Raw genomic sequence first — 20,337 nt, forward strand, 5'->3', positions numbered from 1 at the left:
TTCATAAAGCTTTATTTAACGTTTCCCCATCAGTTCTGAATTTTCCATCTCTCTGTTGATGATGGATGGGGATGTAGGCAGGAAACAACCACAGGCCATAGGTGGAGAGCCTCTCCTTTGCTGTTAAGCAGCTTTTTTGTGGCCTGAAATCTTCAGAAGTGTGTGAGGAGGACAGTGTTTCATCCTTGTTCGGGTGAGGAGGTAAGAATTAGGGTTTGTCTCCTGCCATCACAGTGTGAATCTACTGGAAGCAGCATTTTGCTTTTCTGTGTGTCTTGTGTAATAGAGGGAGGCTTATTTCTGATTACTCTTAAAAGTTCAGACATGGAAAGTTCCTAGGAAAATCTCCCATAGAAAGGGGAATTGATAATTATTTCAGTCTTATGAACAACAGGGTTTAACAATGCAAAGCCCTCAGTTTTCATGTAGTGTTAGCTGGGGTTTTTTTTTTTCCTTTTTTTTTTTTTTTTTTTTTTTTTTTTTTAATGTGTTTGGCTATGTTTGAAGGGTACAGTTTCAAAGCAATGTGGAGGGAGAGCAGTTGGGATGCAAATTAATTAGTATCTTATTATAAGGTCAGATAAGGTAAGGCATTTTCTAAACACAGGTTGCTATGGCTGCATATTTTTGAGTAGAGGTAAGAAGACGGAGTCTTTATCCAGTTACATCAAAGCAAATCAGGGATAAATACACAAAAATCAATGAGCAGTATCAGCTTAAATATGCAATTAATTTGGCTCAAAAGCAGTCTTGATAGTTTTTATAACAAACTAACAGTCCTAAAGAAAACTGCAATTTACCTCTTAAAAACATAGTCCTTTTAAAAAAATGCATTGTTAAGTAAATCAAAGATATGAATACAATATGAAAGATCAGTGAGAATGAATAAAGTGGGATTCTACTGTTGTAGTTGATACTTGGACTTCCTTAAGATTTGGAGTGTACTCATGAAGATACATGCTACATAATCAAAAGATTTACTGTGGTGAATTGTCCCCAACATAAATATAAGCAACACTCTTGCACATAAATCCTCTTAGACCATTTAAAAATATGTAAATAAAGATTCAGGAGACTGCTACATTGTCTATATATAGTCCTTCTACATTGAGGAAACAGAATTTTCCAAATCAGTACTTATTGTTGACAAAATTAATGTACTTTCATATACAATGATAATTAATATGCTGTCTTACATGATTCATGTTTTACTGTTTTCATATTCATTTAAGAGAAAGCTGATGGACAAGCCAAGACCTCTGACCATAATACCAAGATATAGATAAACTATAAATCCTGAACTTGTTCTGATTCATGAAATAGGCATTTTTGACATGAAGGGCAGTTTGTGATGATGTAGATGTATTGGCATAATGTTGATAGTGTTTCAGATGTAATACCTCTTGCTCTTCTGAGTGTTTCCACAGCCTTCTTCCCAGGTTTAGTGTTATGCCTGCTCTGCACTAATATGAGAGTGGTAAGCGCAGAGACCGACTGGTTTTTTGAATGCTCTACTGGTGGAAAAATAAGGAAAGGCTCATCATGGGTGAACAGAACTGCATGTAATTTTAGTTTATACACTCGAAAAGAGGAATTACCAAGCAGTGTGACTCTGAAATAATGATTGCAGAGCGCATTTTTTGAAGTTCATTGCTTTCACAGAATCCCTTTAGGATACAATGTTCCAGTTGTTAATAACTTATTTAAATGCTTTTAAAAATGTAATAAAATCCATGATGTTGTTTAAAAAGTTATAAGTTAACAAGCACTACTTAAACAATGTACCATACATAGAATAAATGAATTCTAATCAGTCATTTTGCTTTTAATTATTCTTAGGGAGTTGCGTAGCTTGGTCATTGAGATGGTCTTGTCTACAGATATGTCGGGTCATTTTCAACAGATTAAGACTATGCGACATACTCTACAGCAGACAGAGGGGTAGGTTATTTTCCATTCTATTCATCATCTATAGTTTTTCAATGAGTTCATGTACAAGAAAGAATTTAAATAGTTGCCTTTGTTTTGAGATAATTGGAGCATGTCCTTGAATTGACAGGGTAGACAAAGCCAAAGCCATGTCTTTGATTCTACATGCAGCAGACATAAGCCATCCAGCAAAATCCTGGGAACTGCACTACCGGTGGACCATGGCCCTGATGGAAGAATTTTTTCGACAGGTGCCATTTTTAAAATCTTCTAATAAATCTAGTTCAAGAAGCAATGGTTACACAATTAAATCTTTCATAAGTCTACCAGCAAGGATGCTGTTGACTGTGATTGACAAGCATTGTTAGTAGCATATATTCTTTACTCTTCAACCATATCACTGACATTAATTCAACTTTTATGTGCATGAATAAGATGAAATTGTTATAGCTCTATATCTATTTCAGCTGATACCAGGATTCTGAGTGTTATAGCATTTTTTTTCTTTCAATGATAATATAACTTGTCAAGCTGTTTTCATTCTGTAGAGTGGGATTTATATATGCTTCGAGTTAAAAAGCAGCACTAGCAGAGTAGTATGAGGGACTTCAAAATAGGAAAAATTCATGTTCAGCAAAGACGGCAAACAGTTGTCTCCATTTCACATTTCAGAAAGCCCTCATATTTCTTTTCCTTGCCAGTGCTTGCCATGCATACACCACATAGATCTGAAAGTTTTGCTTTCGTAACAGCTTGACCCAAAGCCAGAGGTTGGACGGAATCATCCACATTTCTCCCAAGGGGGAATACTCTCCCTGCAATGAATATTTGTGACCATGCACATTTTTAACATAACAGTTACTGAAGTACAAATGATAACCAAAATCAAGTTTAGGTATTACACTGTTTCTACAGCTATACACAGGTTTTAAAAATGGTTAACAGAGATAACAGAACAGTGTATGTCTTGTTCATCTTGATTTTCATTATTTTGCTATATGATGACATTTTCAAAAAAGGTCAGAAATTACCAACTGTGAAAACATTTTAGACACAGAGGGACAGACTAGGCAGAGCCCCTGGGACAGTGAGGCAATGTGTCCAGTCAAGTGGATGTAGCATTAGCAATGAACAGTCCCACATTTGTCATTGAGTGCATAGGATCAGCTAATGTTTTAGTTATTCCTTTATCCTTTTGTTAGAAGAAATAACTGGATCCCAAATAAGCTGCTCAAAGACTTGAGAAGGCATTTAACAATAGGATCAAATCACCATGTATGTATTTCTGCAACTCAGCAGTAAATCATCTGAAAGCCTCTCAGGCTGTAGAGGAGTGTGCAAGGAATCCAGTCTCTCTTTATACATACTACCAAGAGCAGTCTGTATGGAATAGTTCCAACACATTTGAAGTGTGATGAAGTAACTGTACATATATAAATGTACTGAGCAGGGCAGATGCAGTAGGTCTCCTGCTTCCTAAATGCACTGTCTTGGTTGTGCATCCTCTGGTCTGTTGATCAGAGTGTGTGTGGTGGAAGTCTCTGGGATTTCCAAGTCTGTGTTAGCCAACATGAAGTAGTTCAAATGTATACAAACCCCACTGATTCCTCCTCTTCTTTAAAAATAGTAATTCAACTATTTCTACTTCCTTAGACGAAAAAGCAGCAGAGCCTGAAACTGCTGATCCAAAACCAATGCTTTAACAGGCATCTTTCAAAGTAAGCAAGTACCAGCAGAACATGAACATTCACCTACACAAAAAACTTCGTTAACTGCAGCTAATGGTTAAAATATGTGCCAGTGTTAACTTCAGGGGAAAAGCCAAACAATGCTTTAAGTTTAAAAGCAACAACTACAGGAACTGTGTTATAATGCCAAGGAAAATCTGAGATACTTATTTAAAATAAAAATACAGTGAATAGTATGTTCATGTACTGCTCCCCACTGATATCTGTGAATAATGTAATATGTAGAGTCATTTTACTTGAAAGACTAACTTTTCCTGTATCTAGAATGTCAGTGCATCTAGGGGCCAAGTTTGTCCAGCAACACAAATTATAGCCTCCTTTGAAAGATGTCTCTTCAGGTTTTTTTGTGCCACTAGACTTACTTTTTGAGCTATTTTTGAGCTATTTCAAGTCAGTTGGTCCACCATGCTGAAAATGGAGATAATGGCCCCCTGTCTGTTAAAACTGTTATGACAAAAAACCCCCTCTTTTAATGTGTTAGGTGTTGAACTATTTTCAGAACTAGGTTGTACAGATCATCTTTGTAATGAAATTGAGCTTCTGCTTTTTTATGGCTACAGTAGCAGAGAGACATGCCTGCTAGTGAGAATCAGTTCAGGTCAGATCATGCCCTTGCGTGTGTAAATCCACTGAAGGACTTTTACATGTTGGATAAACAAATGTGATAGGAGGAAACAATTAGCATTTGGCATGCTATTACAAACATGTCTAAGTATCTCCAATTCCATTACATCTGGGATCAGCCGAACTCAACTGTGAATATTGGAGGATTTCATACGTGTTAAATCTCATTGGCAGATGCCTTGCTCTTGAGGAGAACTTGCTTGCAACAAGTTCCTTTATATAAAAATTGTCAAATATAAGTTAGAATTTTGACTTTCATTTTTCCCTAAAATTTGAAGATAAATAATGAGGTGGGTGTTTTTGTTTGGTTGTTTTTTTGTTTGTTCGTTTTCCTCCTGTGGCTTGTTTTTGTTTAGGAATAGAAGTGAACAAATTAATCAGTTGAATAAATACTAAGAATGTTCAGATTCCTTTGTCTTTCTGTCCCTCTATTAAATATGTGCTTATAATATTGAATGTTGTTGTTTGCAGGGAGACAAGGAGGCTGCTTTAGGTCTTCAGTTTTCCCCACTCTGTGACCGCAAGTCTACTTTGGTAGCTCAGTCCCAAATAGGTAATGTCAAGTTGTGCTTTTCTTTTTCTTGTATGTATAAGAACATGTAAAATCATGTGGACATTTCTTATACCTATTTTGAATTTTAGATGTTCCAAATGCCATCATGTAGAAGGCATTTCTTTGCATCTATCTGTTCATGCAACTCATATGCTCTTACAGCAGAAATGCACTGGTCTCAAAAGAACATGAAGTAATTTCAGCATATGTGGTGCCAAGGAGGGACAGGAGAGGGATTAACCGAAGTGCACGACATGAGCCCAGCTTTTACTGTACATGCTTTAGAATTTGGTAGATCGTGTCCTCAGACAGGTTGACTCTTGGTCAAGAAGTCACAGGTCTGTCTCTACCACAGTCTGAAAGCTTTGTATTGTTTTGTAGATGCATCTCAACTTAAAGCTAATTCATATATCATATCTCTGGACTGCAGAGACTGTCAGTGTGGCAGGGTCAAACACAGGGTCAAGCCTCCTTGTGTTGACAAGGACTACTGCATTCTCTTTCTGTCAATCCTAATTGCATTTTGGTCAACTGTGGCCAAACTTTATCTTCCCGCTTTCAGAAATGTGGGTCTTAGTTCTCTCTATCCCTGTTTCCATCAGCAGAAATAAGGAAGTAAAATTATGTGAGTGAACACAATACTCAGGCAGAGATTCTATAGCTGACTGTGTTATCCTTGAACTGAAGCATGTCTTCCTGTCTGAGCTTGTCACTGAAAATGTCCTTTATTCCATTTCACTGGGACTTGAAAAGGCAGCGTGTTTGAGCATCATACCTACTGCAGGAGGGAAACTGGATCCTCGGCTGAAGCACTGTTGCTCACCTCTGTGCTGTGTTGCATGGTTAGAGTATGAAGACATTTGGAATTCCATTGCTAGTTCATGTTTTAGCATTTTTTTTTCTGTTAAGTGCTTAGCAGGGAATAATGCTTCATTCTCTCACTGTGTCATTCCATACCTTGATGAGCACTTTAAAATGTAAAAGGCATTGTTCAGAGCTGACATCTCAGAACTGTGGGATGAATGCTGTCTCCTAAGGATATTACTTGTTCTCTTCACTGATTTGACAGAACACTCCTACACAACGTGAAATAACACTTTACCTCCACAGAATAATAAACAGCAGTTTGAAATATTAACTCCTTTGCAAGAAGATCTGTGTGGTAAAAGAGACAGCATGACTTCTAGCCCCTTGGCTTCCCTTCTATTCAATAATTAATATTTATTTCAAATGGTAGGTGTGTTCTGCAGTGCATAAAATTTACAAGAAAAAGCAATGAAAAGCTATAATTATTAATATCTAGTTATGTCTATAAAGCTTCAGGTGTTTTTGTTTTCAGTTGTGCTTTTTTCCTCAAGATTATACTAGTGGTATCGGGTATATTGAATCAGGACTACAGTCAGAAAATCAGCCTGATATCGAGTATTTAGATTTGAGAGCTGTGGAAATGGAAAACCTGATTTTCTCTGTTTTTCTTCTTTAGGTTTCATTGATTTCATAGTAGAACCAACATTTTCTCTTCTTACGGACTCAATGGAGAAAATTGTTATGCCTCTTATAGAGGAAGCATCAAAATCTGAAAGTCCTGCATTTGGGACATCCAGGTATGAATACACTGTTTAGTTATTGAACTAACATAAACTAACATAATGATGTCATTCTTTGAATTATCACAATTGTTTTAGCAGTTGGAAAAGTAACAGAAATAGCTGTATGGTATTGCCACCGTGTGGTGCTGTGTTGTATTTGCAATAAGCTATTACTCAATTGACTGTGAACCGTTGTGCACATAAAAAGTCAAAAACACAGTAACAAGCAGAATACACACATGTAAAATATAAAGTTGGTTTTCTACAGCATATCTAATAACATTTTTTTTCCTTCGACTATAGGCTTTCCAATACATTATTGATGTACCTAGTTCTCTTGAGCTATTTTCAGTATAATTTTAATTAACAGTACCAAAAGTCATTCTTTCTTTCTGAGAGACAATTGGAAGTGGAGGTGGTTTCAGGTTTTTTTCTATTTTTTATTATTCTGTCTGTCACTTTCCTTCTTCACCTTTCCATTTTAGTAATATTTGCTGTATGCACTTGAGCCAAAATTGATTCCACTTATATTCCACTTGAGAGATCCAAGTACAGTATGAGATGCAGCAAGGGTTTACCCATCCAGCTCGTTTTTTGCGTCATAGAAGTTGTCTATAAAACAAACATCCTATGACAGCCAGTGTTACCTGAGTGACTCTGTGCTGAAAGCATTGTTCAATAATAAGATGCTGCTTTTACAAATATTACCTCTGTTAGCACTTTTTTTTTCATTTTAAAATTGTAATTTGAGTTTTCACTGAGGCTACTAATATGATAATTCTGCAGGGCAATTTTTCCTTTGCTGTGCATTAGTTACATTTTAATAGCAAAAGGATGACTACAATTCTTTTCTGATCATGAGTTTGCATGTATTTTGGTTACTAGAAGTAAGCAGAAATTACTAGAAGTACATATTTAGGATAGTGTTCTTAGTGGTTTGTGGAACAGTGCTAAACTAAGGTATTATTGATAACAAACTTGTTTACCTGCTCCTTCACAAATGAGTGATTAGCAGCTGCAAATGATTAGTAGCTCTAGGCTTAATTTTCGTCTGATGTTCACAGCTGAGTGTTAGATGAACAGAGGTTTATGATGCAGCAAAGCTTCCTTATGTGAAGTAGAGGATAAAGGCATTTTTTCTTAGTATAGAATCAAGAGCTATACTTAGGAAGAGACTGGAGAGCCCATAATATGATACAGAAATGTCTGAACCAGCAGTGTTGCACAGATACTACTGGATGGACGCCAAGAGTGTATAGAGCACGCAGAGACTGCAGTTAACTCTTCTCGTGCAGTTCTCACTGATAAGTTCACTCCAACTCTATTTTCTGATTAATGGAAATTCATTTGTATGCATATGAACATCTGTCTGCGGTACCAATGAGATAAACTATGCAGCATAATTGCGTAAACAAAACCTGCTATGATGCGATCACTTCTACAAGGCTAGAAATAGGTCTGAATTTTTAATCCTAAGAAAAAAGAGAGTTAATCATTTTTTTCCCCACCTCTACATGTATCTGCATATCCAAATACAAATAATCAATTTGACTTCTACCTTCCCTTAAATGTCAGGTAGCTGCAGTAGCTCTTAAGTGGTTTTTAAAGCCTCTGTATTAAATTCTGCTTTGACTACACTTGAAGGCATGTACCTCAAAGAGAATTTTCAGCAGAAGCTAAACCTACTTACCTGTCATATACTTTCGTGTTTTGCTTTTTTCAAATGGGTCAACAAATAACAGTCAGATATCTTTCCTGTGAGCCCCAAAGATACCATCCACAGTTCAAAAACACAGCTAAGAGACTGCTCCAAAATGGCTTCATAAACATTTTTTCAAGAACTAACTTACAAGTAATGTATTTTCAGCTGTCACGTTTTTTCAATTCCTTGGCAAAAGGTCAGTAAAAATTGGTCCCAGGTCACAGCTTCATGAGTTGAAGAAATGTCTTGTATCTTAGACACCCTTTGGTGAAAAATATTTCGAGTTAGTTGCATGTACATCCTAAGAAATTTGATTCAAATTAACCGTGTATTATTAAAATTGCCCGACTGTGTTCACAATTTAGGGTTTTTTTCCCTTCTGCAGCCAAAATAGTTTGGGAGCAGTGAGCAATGCTGAAGCACAAAGACGACCCAATTTTAAAAGTCCAACTGATGGAGGGACTTATACGGAAAATTCTCTAGCGACTGTAGACCTAAAAAGCTTTAAGGACAACTTGATGAAGATCATTCAAGCAAACAAAGACAGATGGAAAGAATTAGCAGTAGAAGGTAAGATATACTAAGGTGAAATGTTTTTGTTGGTTACTCGCTAACATCTCCCCTACTTTCATTTTTTTAAATTTCTTTCAACCTATAAAAATATGTAGTTGTCTTGTATTCATATATTTTACGTCTTAATGTTGGATTAGATGGTCCTGTTTTGCTCTCTCAGGAGGTATAAAGAGAAGTAGGTGGTCAGGGGATGAGAGCAAATTTTACAGCCTGTACAATAAGGCCCTGTGCTGCTCTGCTTATCTCTAGAAGTCTGGTTTAGAAATGTACATTCTTGCACATTTAATCGTAACTGATACTGACATCTGCTTTAAATGCCAAAATCAACAATTCAAAGTAGTATGCGCTCCCACATTTCTTAAGTAATGTAAAAGTTGTACTTTGCTATTAGAAATGCTATTTTTTCCCAACTGTCTGGTACAAAATTCAGTATTGCAGCCTTCTTGGGACTATTCTGTAGGCAATTATTTAAATGACTCCACGGATCTAAAGTTTTGGGATATCACAGCATTTATTAGACCCAAAGAAGGCAAAAAGTGACTCTTCATTTGCTGATTGATAGTTAATAAAGCCAAACCTGCATCAAGTATCTTAGTTCATAAGCAATACTTGAAAATTGTCTGAGGTTACAGTTACCTGAGTGAAATGACTTGTGAAAATTGTTGAGCACATTTTATAACCTTGATCCAGGTTAAGTGAATGCCATTTGGGAATATTTTGTCCATGGTTTGTGTTGTTTCCAAGTAAACACCCGGAGTATTTCAGTATACTATTTCACTGCTGGAACTGATCTTGCTGCACATGACCTGATACTGACTGCAGGGAATGATAGCCTGGAACCCAGTGCCAGCCTTGTCTTTCATCCCATCATCCAAAGCATCTGTTTTCTTAAAGAGGTGTCAGAAGAGACAGAAAAACACTACTGAACAGTGCTAAAATCTCATTTCGTGCTAAACTGCGAATGAATATTCTCGTTAGGAGAATGTTAAGAGCAAGCTTCTATAATCTGTTGTGACAATAACTTGAGAGTTAGGTAGAAGGGGCGACCGAGGAGATTTAACTAACATGGTCTCTTCTTCATGGGCAGCTTCATAGGATCAATTGCCTCTTTTGGTATTGTCCAACTAATAATGACTGGTCAAAAGGACAAAGCTGCTAATTTGCAAATGTCAGTACTAATAGGAGACCATCAGGGTGCCCAAGACCACTTAGCTACAGCCTGCAGAAATCCAGTAACCCTACATGCAGAGTCCTTCAATATGGAAGAATGGAGAACGTGCTATCTGGAAGTTTGCCATTTCCAGTTACATCTGACTAACCAGTTTGACTTTGGTACATCAGCTTTTTGGTATATTGTTTTGGAGGTGTACAGTGCATTTCCTTTTAATTTCCAGTGCTTTGTAGTGCTCTATAAATTACTGATAGATTTAGCTCAGTTTTACTGGGCCGTTGAGAGCCACTGAAAACACAAAGCTTCTCACAGCAAGAGATTTAAGAATTGTTTCTCTGTACAGTCAATATTAATGTGAGGCCCAGCAAGATCCAGGAAATGCTGGACATGCTTTCTACTGTGAAAAACAGAGCTGTTAATGTTCAAAACTCCATGGACTTTGTTGAGATTGTAGTGGTCCATATTCTTTTCTTCCATGCCCTTCTTTTCTTCCATCAACTTGGCTCGTGAAGTATGTCTGAGTATTTCCAGAACAGAGTTACGGAATTACAGTAGAATGTACATTAAGAAAACTGATTGGTAAGTGGAAACAGCTGGTGTTGAGGCCAGAACTTGGTGGAGATATCTGCATTGTGTGGTTGTGGGTGAATCTATTTTGCAAAACCTCTGTGAGAGCAAGGAAGAGATTTTTAGAAAACTGACAATAAAGAGCCTACTTGCAGCAGCATCTCCAGTTTGCTGGAACATGGCATGGAGACCTTCAGGGTGCCTGGTTGGAATCTAGAGGCACCTTGTAAATACTGCAGATATTTTTGAGTACAGGTTTATATTTTGTTAGTACACAGAGAGTAAGTTCTTTTAATAAAAGCTGTGGGGGCATTATGTACGTTTTGTGAAAGTTATTTTCCATTCACTTTTTGCATGTGGGCAGTAAGGACTGCTGGAAAAGAGGCTTTCACTAGGTGAATGTGGCCCTCTGTAGAGTGCTGTCTGAGGTAGCACGTAAGTTCCTTGTCACATAATGGGAGAAGAAATCTTCCCCAATTGGCCCATATCAGCAGGTTATCTGCTCTGAAGCTGCACCCTGCAAAGGCCGAAAATCCTTAATCATACTGTGCAAAATTAACATCTAATAAAGAATGAAAAATATTGAAATATGTCCCCTTTCCACTTGAAATTCCTTTCAGACTGCACTCAAGTTTGACTAAGCTTGTAAGTGAATAACCTGAGACCTTGAACATCAGATAATTTGTTCCATCCTGTCTGGATCTCATGTTACCTTCTTTGACACTATTGCTTGGTGAAAAGTCTTTAGATTGCTCTTGACATACATATGAAGTTGTGTTTTGTTCATATCTTAGCAGGGGCGCATACCGAGGGAAGAAATACCAGGGGTGAATCACTGCCAGGTGAAAGGAGCTTTGTTATTGCTGTCATTATTCCTAGCTGGATACTTTATGACAAACCACACAGAGCTGAGTGCACTGAGGAGGCCAAGTGTTTGAGGGCAGTGTGCCATGGTAGTAACCAGGCTGGCTGTTAGCGTAGATCTCCAAACACTTCCTGAGCTGACTGTGACAAACAGTACTGGTTGTTAAAAGAACCATCTGTGTTCTTGTCAGTGGGCTCTGCAGACACTAGACATCGTTCCCAGATTAGTTCACAGGCTCGGGAGAAATTGTCTCTATAAAATGTAGTAATACAGATGCACAGGTAATACAGAAAGGAAACTAGTGTCAACACATACAATTTCCTGAGCACGACTTGAGCTTGTTCCTGTTTCTCACCTTTTCAGGATAAGACTGCCCACATAGCCCTGGTTGGCAGGCAGTTCAGCCAGAGGTGAGTGAGGGCTGAGAAAGCTGGAAGATGCTCTGAGTCCTGTGCCCAGACAGGCCAGAGCAGGACACCAAGACACACTGACAGTGCCGTTGACAGTGCAGCTTTCCTGGAGGTGTGGCAGGCCCAGGTTCTGGTGCTGCCCCTTCCTGGAGAGACAGTTGGTGCTGAGACCTGATTCAGAGCAAGCAGCTTGTGCAAGGAGCAATGTGCTTTGTTTTGGAAAGGCCTGTGTTAGTAAGGAAAGCGTTTATCTACCTAGGCAGCAGTTTCAGAGCTTCCTTAACAGAAGGCTCACTAAATGGCTCCATTTTGCTAAAAAGGCCATGTCTTATATAATTGATGCAGAGGAGCTCAGTGCTTAATAGCCTAAGGGTCCTCAACCTTTTACCACTGGAGAATTAGAGAAATGTTTCTCAGGCCTTTCAGGGAATGCAGTTAACAGGGAATTACCATAATGATCAAACATCTGGGATTCTATTTTGAAAGCCTTTATGTTTAATTAATATTCCAAACCCCTAATCACCAGATAATCTGTCTTCATTCAACTCAATACAGTGATAAAGAGACCATTGCATCCTGTGCTATTTTCAACACATAGTGGTGATGGCTGCTGCTTTTTCCAATTGTGGTACTTGTAGCAAACAGGCAGTAAAGATGCTCAGATGAGTCTGAGAGATTGTTTCATTGGAGAAAATGTTTGCTAAATGGATTTTAAGGTCTGGAAGTTATTGTCTACTGAGAAAACTGTAAGAAACACACGACTTGTTGGGAAAGATTTAAATATCATGTAAGATGCTTCATGATGCAGTTCTTAGAACAGAAAAATTGTAACAATGATTTAATATTTTTAAAATACAATGTTTATTCCTTATCTCCACAATGCTTATTCCTTCAAGCTTATTTTGTTCAAATGTTCAAAAGGTTTACTAATCAAGTTGTTCAGTGGTTGGCAAGCTCAGGTACTCAACAGAGTAGAAGGGTAGGGACTAGTAATCATGATTACTATCTGTTCAGTAGATATCATTGTAAATACAGCTACAGGGATAAATAAGTATCATTACCTTCACTTTACAGTTGAGCAAAAAGAGCCACAGACAGCTTAGGACACCTCAGGTTATATGATAACATGAAGGACTGCAGCATACAGTGTCCAGCTGTCAATCCAATGGGCCCACCACTGATGCGTGCTCATCTTCAGGATAATACAACAGCAGTTACTTGTTGCTCCCGTTTTATGCTTATGTAACTCCTCTGAAGAATTAACTGTTACAGGACCTGAATAAAGGTTGCATTATTTGTGTGGAAAGTGACCAGTGACAAACCTTGTCCTGAACACCTTCAGGCAGCGCACTGTGCTGCACGGCTCAAAGGTCTATGGGTCTAAAGGGTGACTGAACGCATTGGAATGGGATAAAAAAGTGAGGCTAAACGGGGCTCTTGCACTGTCCCATGTCTAATTTTGACAGTAACAATATGGAAAAATGTTAACTACTTCATCTTTGGAGTAGAGATCAGCTGGGGTTTTTTTCCTTTTTTTTTTTTTTTTTCTCCTCCCAGTAGGCAGCAACTTCGAATAACAAATGTATTTTCTCAAAGACCTGTGCATGGTACCTGCAGGCCCCCCTCAGGCACTTTCAGTCCAGCATACTTCCAGTCACAAAAACCACAGGGTTCTGTTCCATTTTGTCTGAAAGATTTTCTCTGCAGACTCACTAATAAGAAGGGAGTAACAGCTACTGAAATGCAAAAATCTGTGACAATCTGATAGTTAATGTGATTTACCAGCCACTAAGAAGGATGGGTGGTGGGAGGACGTGTGTGACAGTCATGGAAACCAACTGACAGTTTGACACATGAAATCTACCTTAATGGACTGTTTTAATCTGTTGGAGAAAAATAAATTCTCTGATTTTAATTGCAATACTAAAATGTTTAGGTCATAAGCAATTTTTGAGCTAATCCAGAAAGGTGTTAAGAAGAGTGGGAAAAGGAGAATTTTTCACCATGGTCTGAGGAAGTGCAATGAATGGATTGAGCTAAGAGTAGCAAAAATGTTTTGTATTGGCAGTACCTGGTAAATCACAGACTAAGGAATGACAGCTGGACCTAATAATGGAACCTGTTATATATCCCCCTGGAGTATACACCAGAGAGCTGGCCTTTCCCTGCGTGTGACAAACTACATGGCTTAAAACACCTTTTCCCTCTAGTAGGCTCAGAGCAGCATGTCCCTCCCTTCCCCTGTCCTGAAAGTCCCATCATTCAAGCCCCTGTGCTGACAGCTAAACAGCAAAAGAGAAGTAAAAGGCAGAGGTAGCCACCCTAGGAAACCCTAAACTCACCACAAACTATTTTTAACCAAATCTTTTAGTAAAAAGTTTTGATAGCTAATCATACCTTTGCTATGTTATCTGTATGTCATAGTGCTGTGACATCAAGCGCCACTGGATGGTTTGCAGTGGTTTTATTTCCTCCTGTATCTGTGATGCAATTTGTGTGAGGAATTGACAGTGGAAGGAATCGGTGTCTACCTCTGTGAGTTACTGCATTGTATTCTTTGGTTTGAAAATGGCAGGTTGGTTGGGAAAGATCACAGTTGTTTGGGAACTCTTGGTCATGTCTTTAAACTTACTTGGGAGTCCCAAAGGCACCAGGATCAGTCTGCTTGTTTTCTGTGAAGTTTTGATGCTTATTGCTGGTCTCTTCCTCTTCTCTTTAAAATGACTTATGTGAGAACATGTGTTTTAGAAAGGTGCAGTTCATTCCCATGTTGTCCTGGTTTTGTTCTTTAGTCACTGCTTTGAAGAACTTTGTTTTGCAATAGAAATGAAAGCAGGCAAGCCTAGAAATCAAAATTTGTGGTAATACCCACAGAGTCTGTAATGTCCAGCAGCATTCTTCACTACAGATTCCTCAAATAATTTAATTATTAGTGAAGATGTACAGCTTTCCTCTCTAATTCAGTAGTTTGCTAATTCTTAGTACTTCAATGTCATTATGTCTTTCTGTAACAACAAGTTATTATAGCTTATTTTCAACACACCTGATGAAAATAGCGATGTGATTCAGCAGACATTTGCTTTACTCTGGTTTAGAGCTGTGGCAGTCATTGCCATTAGCTGATTTGAGATGTTCTACTTACACACGGCTTTTTTATTTTATCTCTCCACTCTTCTTAAATCAGTACATGCTCAGGTGGTGCAGTTGTTGGAGACAGAAAGGTATCTTATAAGCCGTGTACTGTGAAGATAATAGTAGTTGAATGCTCTGTTTCTTATTACAGAAATCCCAGGAAAAGCAGGTCCATGGACATATCCAGAAGAGAAAGTACCAAAATGTACAAAAGCTTCCTCACCACTCGGTAGACCATGTCCTGAAAGTGGTGCTGCATACACAGGCAGTAACGTAGCGGAGCTGGTGGAAATCAGCATTGTTGTTGGTAATGCAGACTCACCAGAGCTTCTGCAGCAGCAGAGCAGCGACACTTTGGAGATCACAGAATCCTACAGCGTGGTGATAGACATTGATCCGCCTGACAGTTTCAGAGTTTCATGGACAGTTTAGTCCTTTGTTGGCTGACAGGAATTCAGCCTTCCCGTTCACTCCAGGAAACAATAAAAAAATAGAACTTAAAGAACTTGCTTCAATTTTCAGAGACTTATTAAGACAAAAAAACCAAAAAAACAAAAAAACAAGGTGACTTAAGGAAAGAAGAGTACTGTTTGGTGAAAAGGGGAGTGGAAAGAAGTTACCTTCACGAGTTAACACATTCTGTCTGGTGCAAAATTACAAAGTACCAGAATTTATCTACATTTATCAACTGTTCTGAAATTTGGCTATTGCCTTGCAACTCCTGCTGGTTTTCCAAACAAAACAATGCATTATTTTGCCAACAGCCCACCCTAAACACAGGGGAAGAAAGACACCATTTCTACCATGTTTACAAATCAAATGCCATTGGTGCTTCTTGTGAAGGACAGTGATTTAAGGCTGGAGTTCAGAAAAAGAAGTGCAGAGGAGAGGAATAAGATTGAGTAATCTCTAACAGACCAGTTAGGAGAAGCCATTTGTTTTACAGATGAACTTATACAAATTTTGCTGAGGAACACTTGGGTTCTTGTAAAGAAAACAACACCAAACAGCTGAAAATATGTAAACAGGCCTGGCTTCAGGCACTTTTACCAAGTTGAAACAGAGAGAGCAAACCCAGCAGCAACAATAACACATACCCTGACTTCACTGTACTGCACAATGCACTGCTGCCTGCCTTTATCTGAATGAGTATGACAATCCTGAAGCTCTTTAGTGCCTAACTCACCCCCCCCCCAAAAGAAGGGAGTTTTCTAGAGGGCCAAGAAGGTTGTTTAATCTTATTTATCTATTTACTTTTAAAGGCTGCTAAGTATTTCTGTTTCATTGGAGTGACAGGACAGCAGAAATGATAGATATAAAAGTCCTATATAGTACAGAGTACGATTATTAGCTGTTATGGAAAGCAAAAATCTCTATTTTCCAGCACATATAGCATATTCCACAAGTGGCTGATGCACCATAAGAATCCAGTATTTTTCATCTTTTTGGCAGTGGATTTCATAGGGATTGAAGCTGAGTGGAGCAAAGCGAGTCAGAACATAGATTTAGATATCCAGCAGATGAGAGACACAATATGAAGGAAAAGAGTAGGGGTCTTAATGAAAGTTGTGATATCATCATAGAGGATTTTGTACTTGAGGCTTCTCAGTCTTAGGCACAACTGCCAGCCACTCCTCCTAGTTACCCTGAACGAGCTCTTCCCAAGTGGACATGATACTTTTCTTGAAGTTCATTTAACTGAGAGTGACTTTGAAATTTTATCGCCATGCAATGGTAATCATAGATATGACTATTAGCATAAAAAGGCTAATGTTTAGCAATAGCTTTAACTCCACAGATTTTAAAATTCCACAGCATTTTTCATACTTAGAAAAGATCATATTTTTCTCACATATTCTTTTCTACTGACTTCTGGAATAGATAGTATCACACCAGTTTAAATGCAATAGATATGACATTTAACTAGTATGTGATCAGGTGTAACTCAATGCAGAGATACTCCATTTCAAAACTGCAACCATCAAATGTGTATAAACCTGAGTTAGAGTTTGGCTGTGTTTTAGAAATCCTTAAACAGACACACTTGAGATCATCTCAAGGGCAATCATAGGAATGAGAAACCAGCATGACAGAAGTTAAGAACAGGCCACCAGCATTGTTCTGATTAAACTATTAATCTTCATTTGCCAGTTTAAGTTTGGTAGGGAGTGAAGGCAAGCAATTTCAAGTTTAGATATTTAGTTTTATGAACTAAAAAAGTAATAGTGGGGTTTGCCTATATGAATATTCCGAGACTTCTAATGTGAGAATAAAGTGGTCAGCCACCCAGTCACACCAAGAAACATCTGAATTCTGGTTTGAATTGTCCTAAAATACCATTCTGTGAGAAAAATAGTCTGTTCTTACTAGCTTTCAGGTTAAGAAAGCCACCTTTTGTACTGGAAGCTAAGTTAGTATTACAGTTTTAAGTGCAATTATAGTTCAGATAGGCTTTCCTCGAATTGCTGATGCATCTGAACAGCATCCGAAATATTTTATTTTGGAATTGCCTTGGCTTTTTAATAAAGTAAAGGAAGAATGCTTGTAGTTCTGCAATATGGAGGCAAATATGGCATGTAAATCAGTTTCTTGGGACAAAAGCCTTACAAAGGTAGATTATACCAAATGCTTTAATTAACATGTCTGGATCGAACATCAGATTTGCTTCAAGTTACATAAATGTGTTTCTTAATGTCTTTAGCCCAACCACTTCTTTGTAAGAGCTGCATTGAAGTCCATAGAAAAAGACTACCTGTCCATGTTTCAGGACACTTGGAGTTCAAGACAAGCAAGTCTCTAAAGTTTGTAAAAAAGCTGACTTAACAATTTAGAAATTGCTCAAATTTAAAAGTTCTTGATTTTTTAAAAAGTACGACAGGAAGTATAAGAACTGAGAAAAGAAAGAAATTGTTTAACAATTCAATGCTTCTGCACATCAGCTCAGATTTAGAGTTGTTCCTTTCTGTCCCATTTCACAGAACAAATTGTGCTTCAGGGGAAACTTCATCACCTCACTTTTCTGAATTCAGATAAAGATGCCAAGTGCTGGCTGTGGTAGAAATGTGATTACAGACGGGGTTGTCTTTCAGTTGTCATGTGCAGTCACTTTTGGTCTGGATTTGGACTGGTCACTCACAACCAGCATTTCTGGGAGCTGCCAGTTGAACTCAATAACTATCTCAGTGCTTGGTTTCCTTCCTTAATAAGTGTGCACAGCCAAGTTAGAAATTTTATGAACACAGCTGTTTTGTGGAGATGTTGTTCAAAGTGCAATGATTTCACTTTTAAAATTGATAGTGAATTGATAGTACCTTCTATACTACTTTACAGATTCTAAAATTTGAATTTACACAACAGAGATTCTAATAACAAAAGAAATAGGCCCTCCATGAAGATGGTACAGTTATTTTTTCTCAGACTTTTCACTCTCCATTGCGAGTTTTCCAGTCTCTGCTTTCTTCATCTTGTTGTTCTTCCTGGTACCACCTCTCTGTGCTGCTCTGTTCTGTCTCCTTTTACACTAAGCCATTTTGGTTTTGCTCTTCTCCAAGTCTCTGTGATAGAGCAAGGAATAGAGCCTTACAGAAACACTATTTTCTCCTGTAGCTGCTGCCCCTGAAGCACAATTTCTCCCATATTTCTTCTTTCCCATCCTGTGTGTGCCACTAGCCATAATGGCAGCAGTACTGGATTGCGCGTGTGTAACGTGCTCCTGCTGAAGCTCTGTGTTAGCTGACATTTTGGACTTTTCCAGGTTGATAGGCCAACTTCCCTCAGGGCTTACCTTCAGTTCTGATGCCTCCCTCATCCCCAGCAAGGTCCTCCCCTCCATTCCCTTTCTCTGTTGCAGAACCGATGAGCTCTGCTCCTCCTAGTTGTGTGGTAGTAAACATCACTGCTGCGGGACATGCCTGCGGCGTGGGGTCCTTCTGCTCCCATCCTTCAGCTTACGGTGTGTTTGCTGATGCTCCTTGCTCTGCACTATGGCCAAAAATAACAGATACAAATTGGAGATCAAAACAGAAGGTGGACTACTATGGTTCAGTTGCAAAAGTGTAATCAGGAGCAGAATCTGACCCATATTAAACACATGGTACACATGGCCTCATGCAGAAAGTTGATGTTCACAGTGTTCCCATGTGCAGCTCTATCAGTCACTACTCTGAAATCAGACAATTGTGGCATATCCTTCTGATCTAATTCACATATTTTGTTCCCTCTTTGTAGAAGAACTTGTGAAAAATGTTGGTGAACAGGAAAAAGACCAAAGCAGAAATTCCACAGATGTACAGTTACAGGAAGAGACAACAAGGATACAAAATGAGAGTAGTCAGGGAAGCGATGGTACAACCTGTCCTCCCAGATCCATCGTCCTACAAGTAGTCTCTTTCGACACTCCTCTGAGTGATGAATCCAACTCAGAAAAATGCACTAACTCTGATCCGAACCAGAAAGATCTCACCGATGCTCAGCAAGAAACACAGAATACAGACCCACTGAATGGTAATACTTCATCACAGAGCACCAGTCAATCTATTGAAGCTGTCCAGGGCGAAGCTGCAGCAGTGTCTGGTATCTCCCTGTCAAACATCAACAGTAATGTAAAATATTGAAATAAGGTGTTGTACAAACCACCAGCGTAAGACAGTTTCTTCAGGCGTGTGTAGAAACAGTAGCGTCCTAAAAACATCGTGTTTCATATAAACAAGTATAATCTTCTTGATACTAGCTATTTGGTATCTTGTAGAAAATTCTTTACATAAAATACCAAGACCTTTAGTTGAACTGGAAGAATGATTTTAAAGTAAAGATGCATATTTACAATTATATAGCAGTTTGCTATTGGAGAATGAGGTAAAGTTTCAAAACAGAACTATCTAACATTTTCTCTTCAAAGAGGTAATTATTTTTATGCTATTAAAATGCACCCCCTTTGTTTAGGCATGGAATATTATTATTATTTTGTAAACCACATCCTTTGTACTAAATGTAATGTGAATTTTAGAGTTAACTTTAAGTAGATGGAATTTGCTTACTGTAGTAGGCATGGGACTATGCCATTCTCTTAATGAGAAAGATCAGTCTCCTGACTGTAGTTTGCAGGACAGGTGGAGCAACCACAAAAACCCTGTAATGTTTGAATATTATTTTTTTTAGTATGTGCCTATGATTTAGTATCTGGTCACTGTAGGACAGTATCAAGGGCAAGATGCCCAAGCAATACGAATCAATGTTATCAAAGTACGAGAAAGAAAATGTGCGTTTTCATTTTATTTTCTGAATTTGCTTATTGTTAGGTTAAGCTTTGGGGCGTTAGGTTAATAAGAATAATCAAGGCATATAATGACACTTCTTTTCCTCACTTCTAATCAAAGTGTTAAACTCTTGCATGCTTTTATGAGAGAGAGCCTTGCAATACTGTACCAGAAGTATGGCATTGTCTGAGCAGCAACATTGAAGTGCTTATAAGGCTT

General features: G+C 38.2%; 1 protein-coding gene across 1 annotated transcript in view; it reads left to right on the top strand.

Moving 5' to 3' along the window:
* The window catches only part of PDE1A (phosphodiesterase 1A), a 117,763-nt gene that overhangs the window by 89,156 nt on the left and 8,270 nt on the right, over nt 1-20,337 (top strand). Inside the window, exons 9-14 of the mRNA XM_065637400.1 lie at nt 1,840-1,941; nt 2,060-2,180; nt 4,773-4,854; nt 6,338-6,458; nt 8,531-8,715; nt 19,091-19,366. Coding sequence (XP_065493472.1) covers nt 1,840-1,941; nt 2,060-2,180; nt 4,773-4,854; nt 6,338-6,458; nt 8,531-8,715; nt 19,091-19,366 — 887 coding nt within the window. The remainder of the gene's footprint in view (nt 1-1,839; nt 1,942-2,059; nt 2,181-4,772; nt 4,855-6,337; nt 6,459-8,530; nt 8,716-19,090; nt 19,367-20,337) is intronic.

This window comes from Caloenas nicobarica, chromosome 6, assembly GCF_036013445.1.
Source record: "Caloenas nicobarica isolate bCalNic1 chromosome 6, bCalNic1.hap1, whole genome shotgun sequence".
In the NCBI taxonomy this organism is placed as follows: Eukaryota; Metazoa; Chordata; class Aves; order Columbiformes; family Columbidae; genus Caloenas; species Caloenas nicobarica.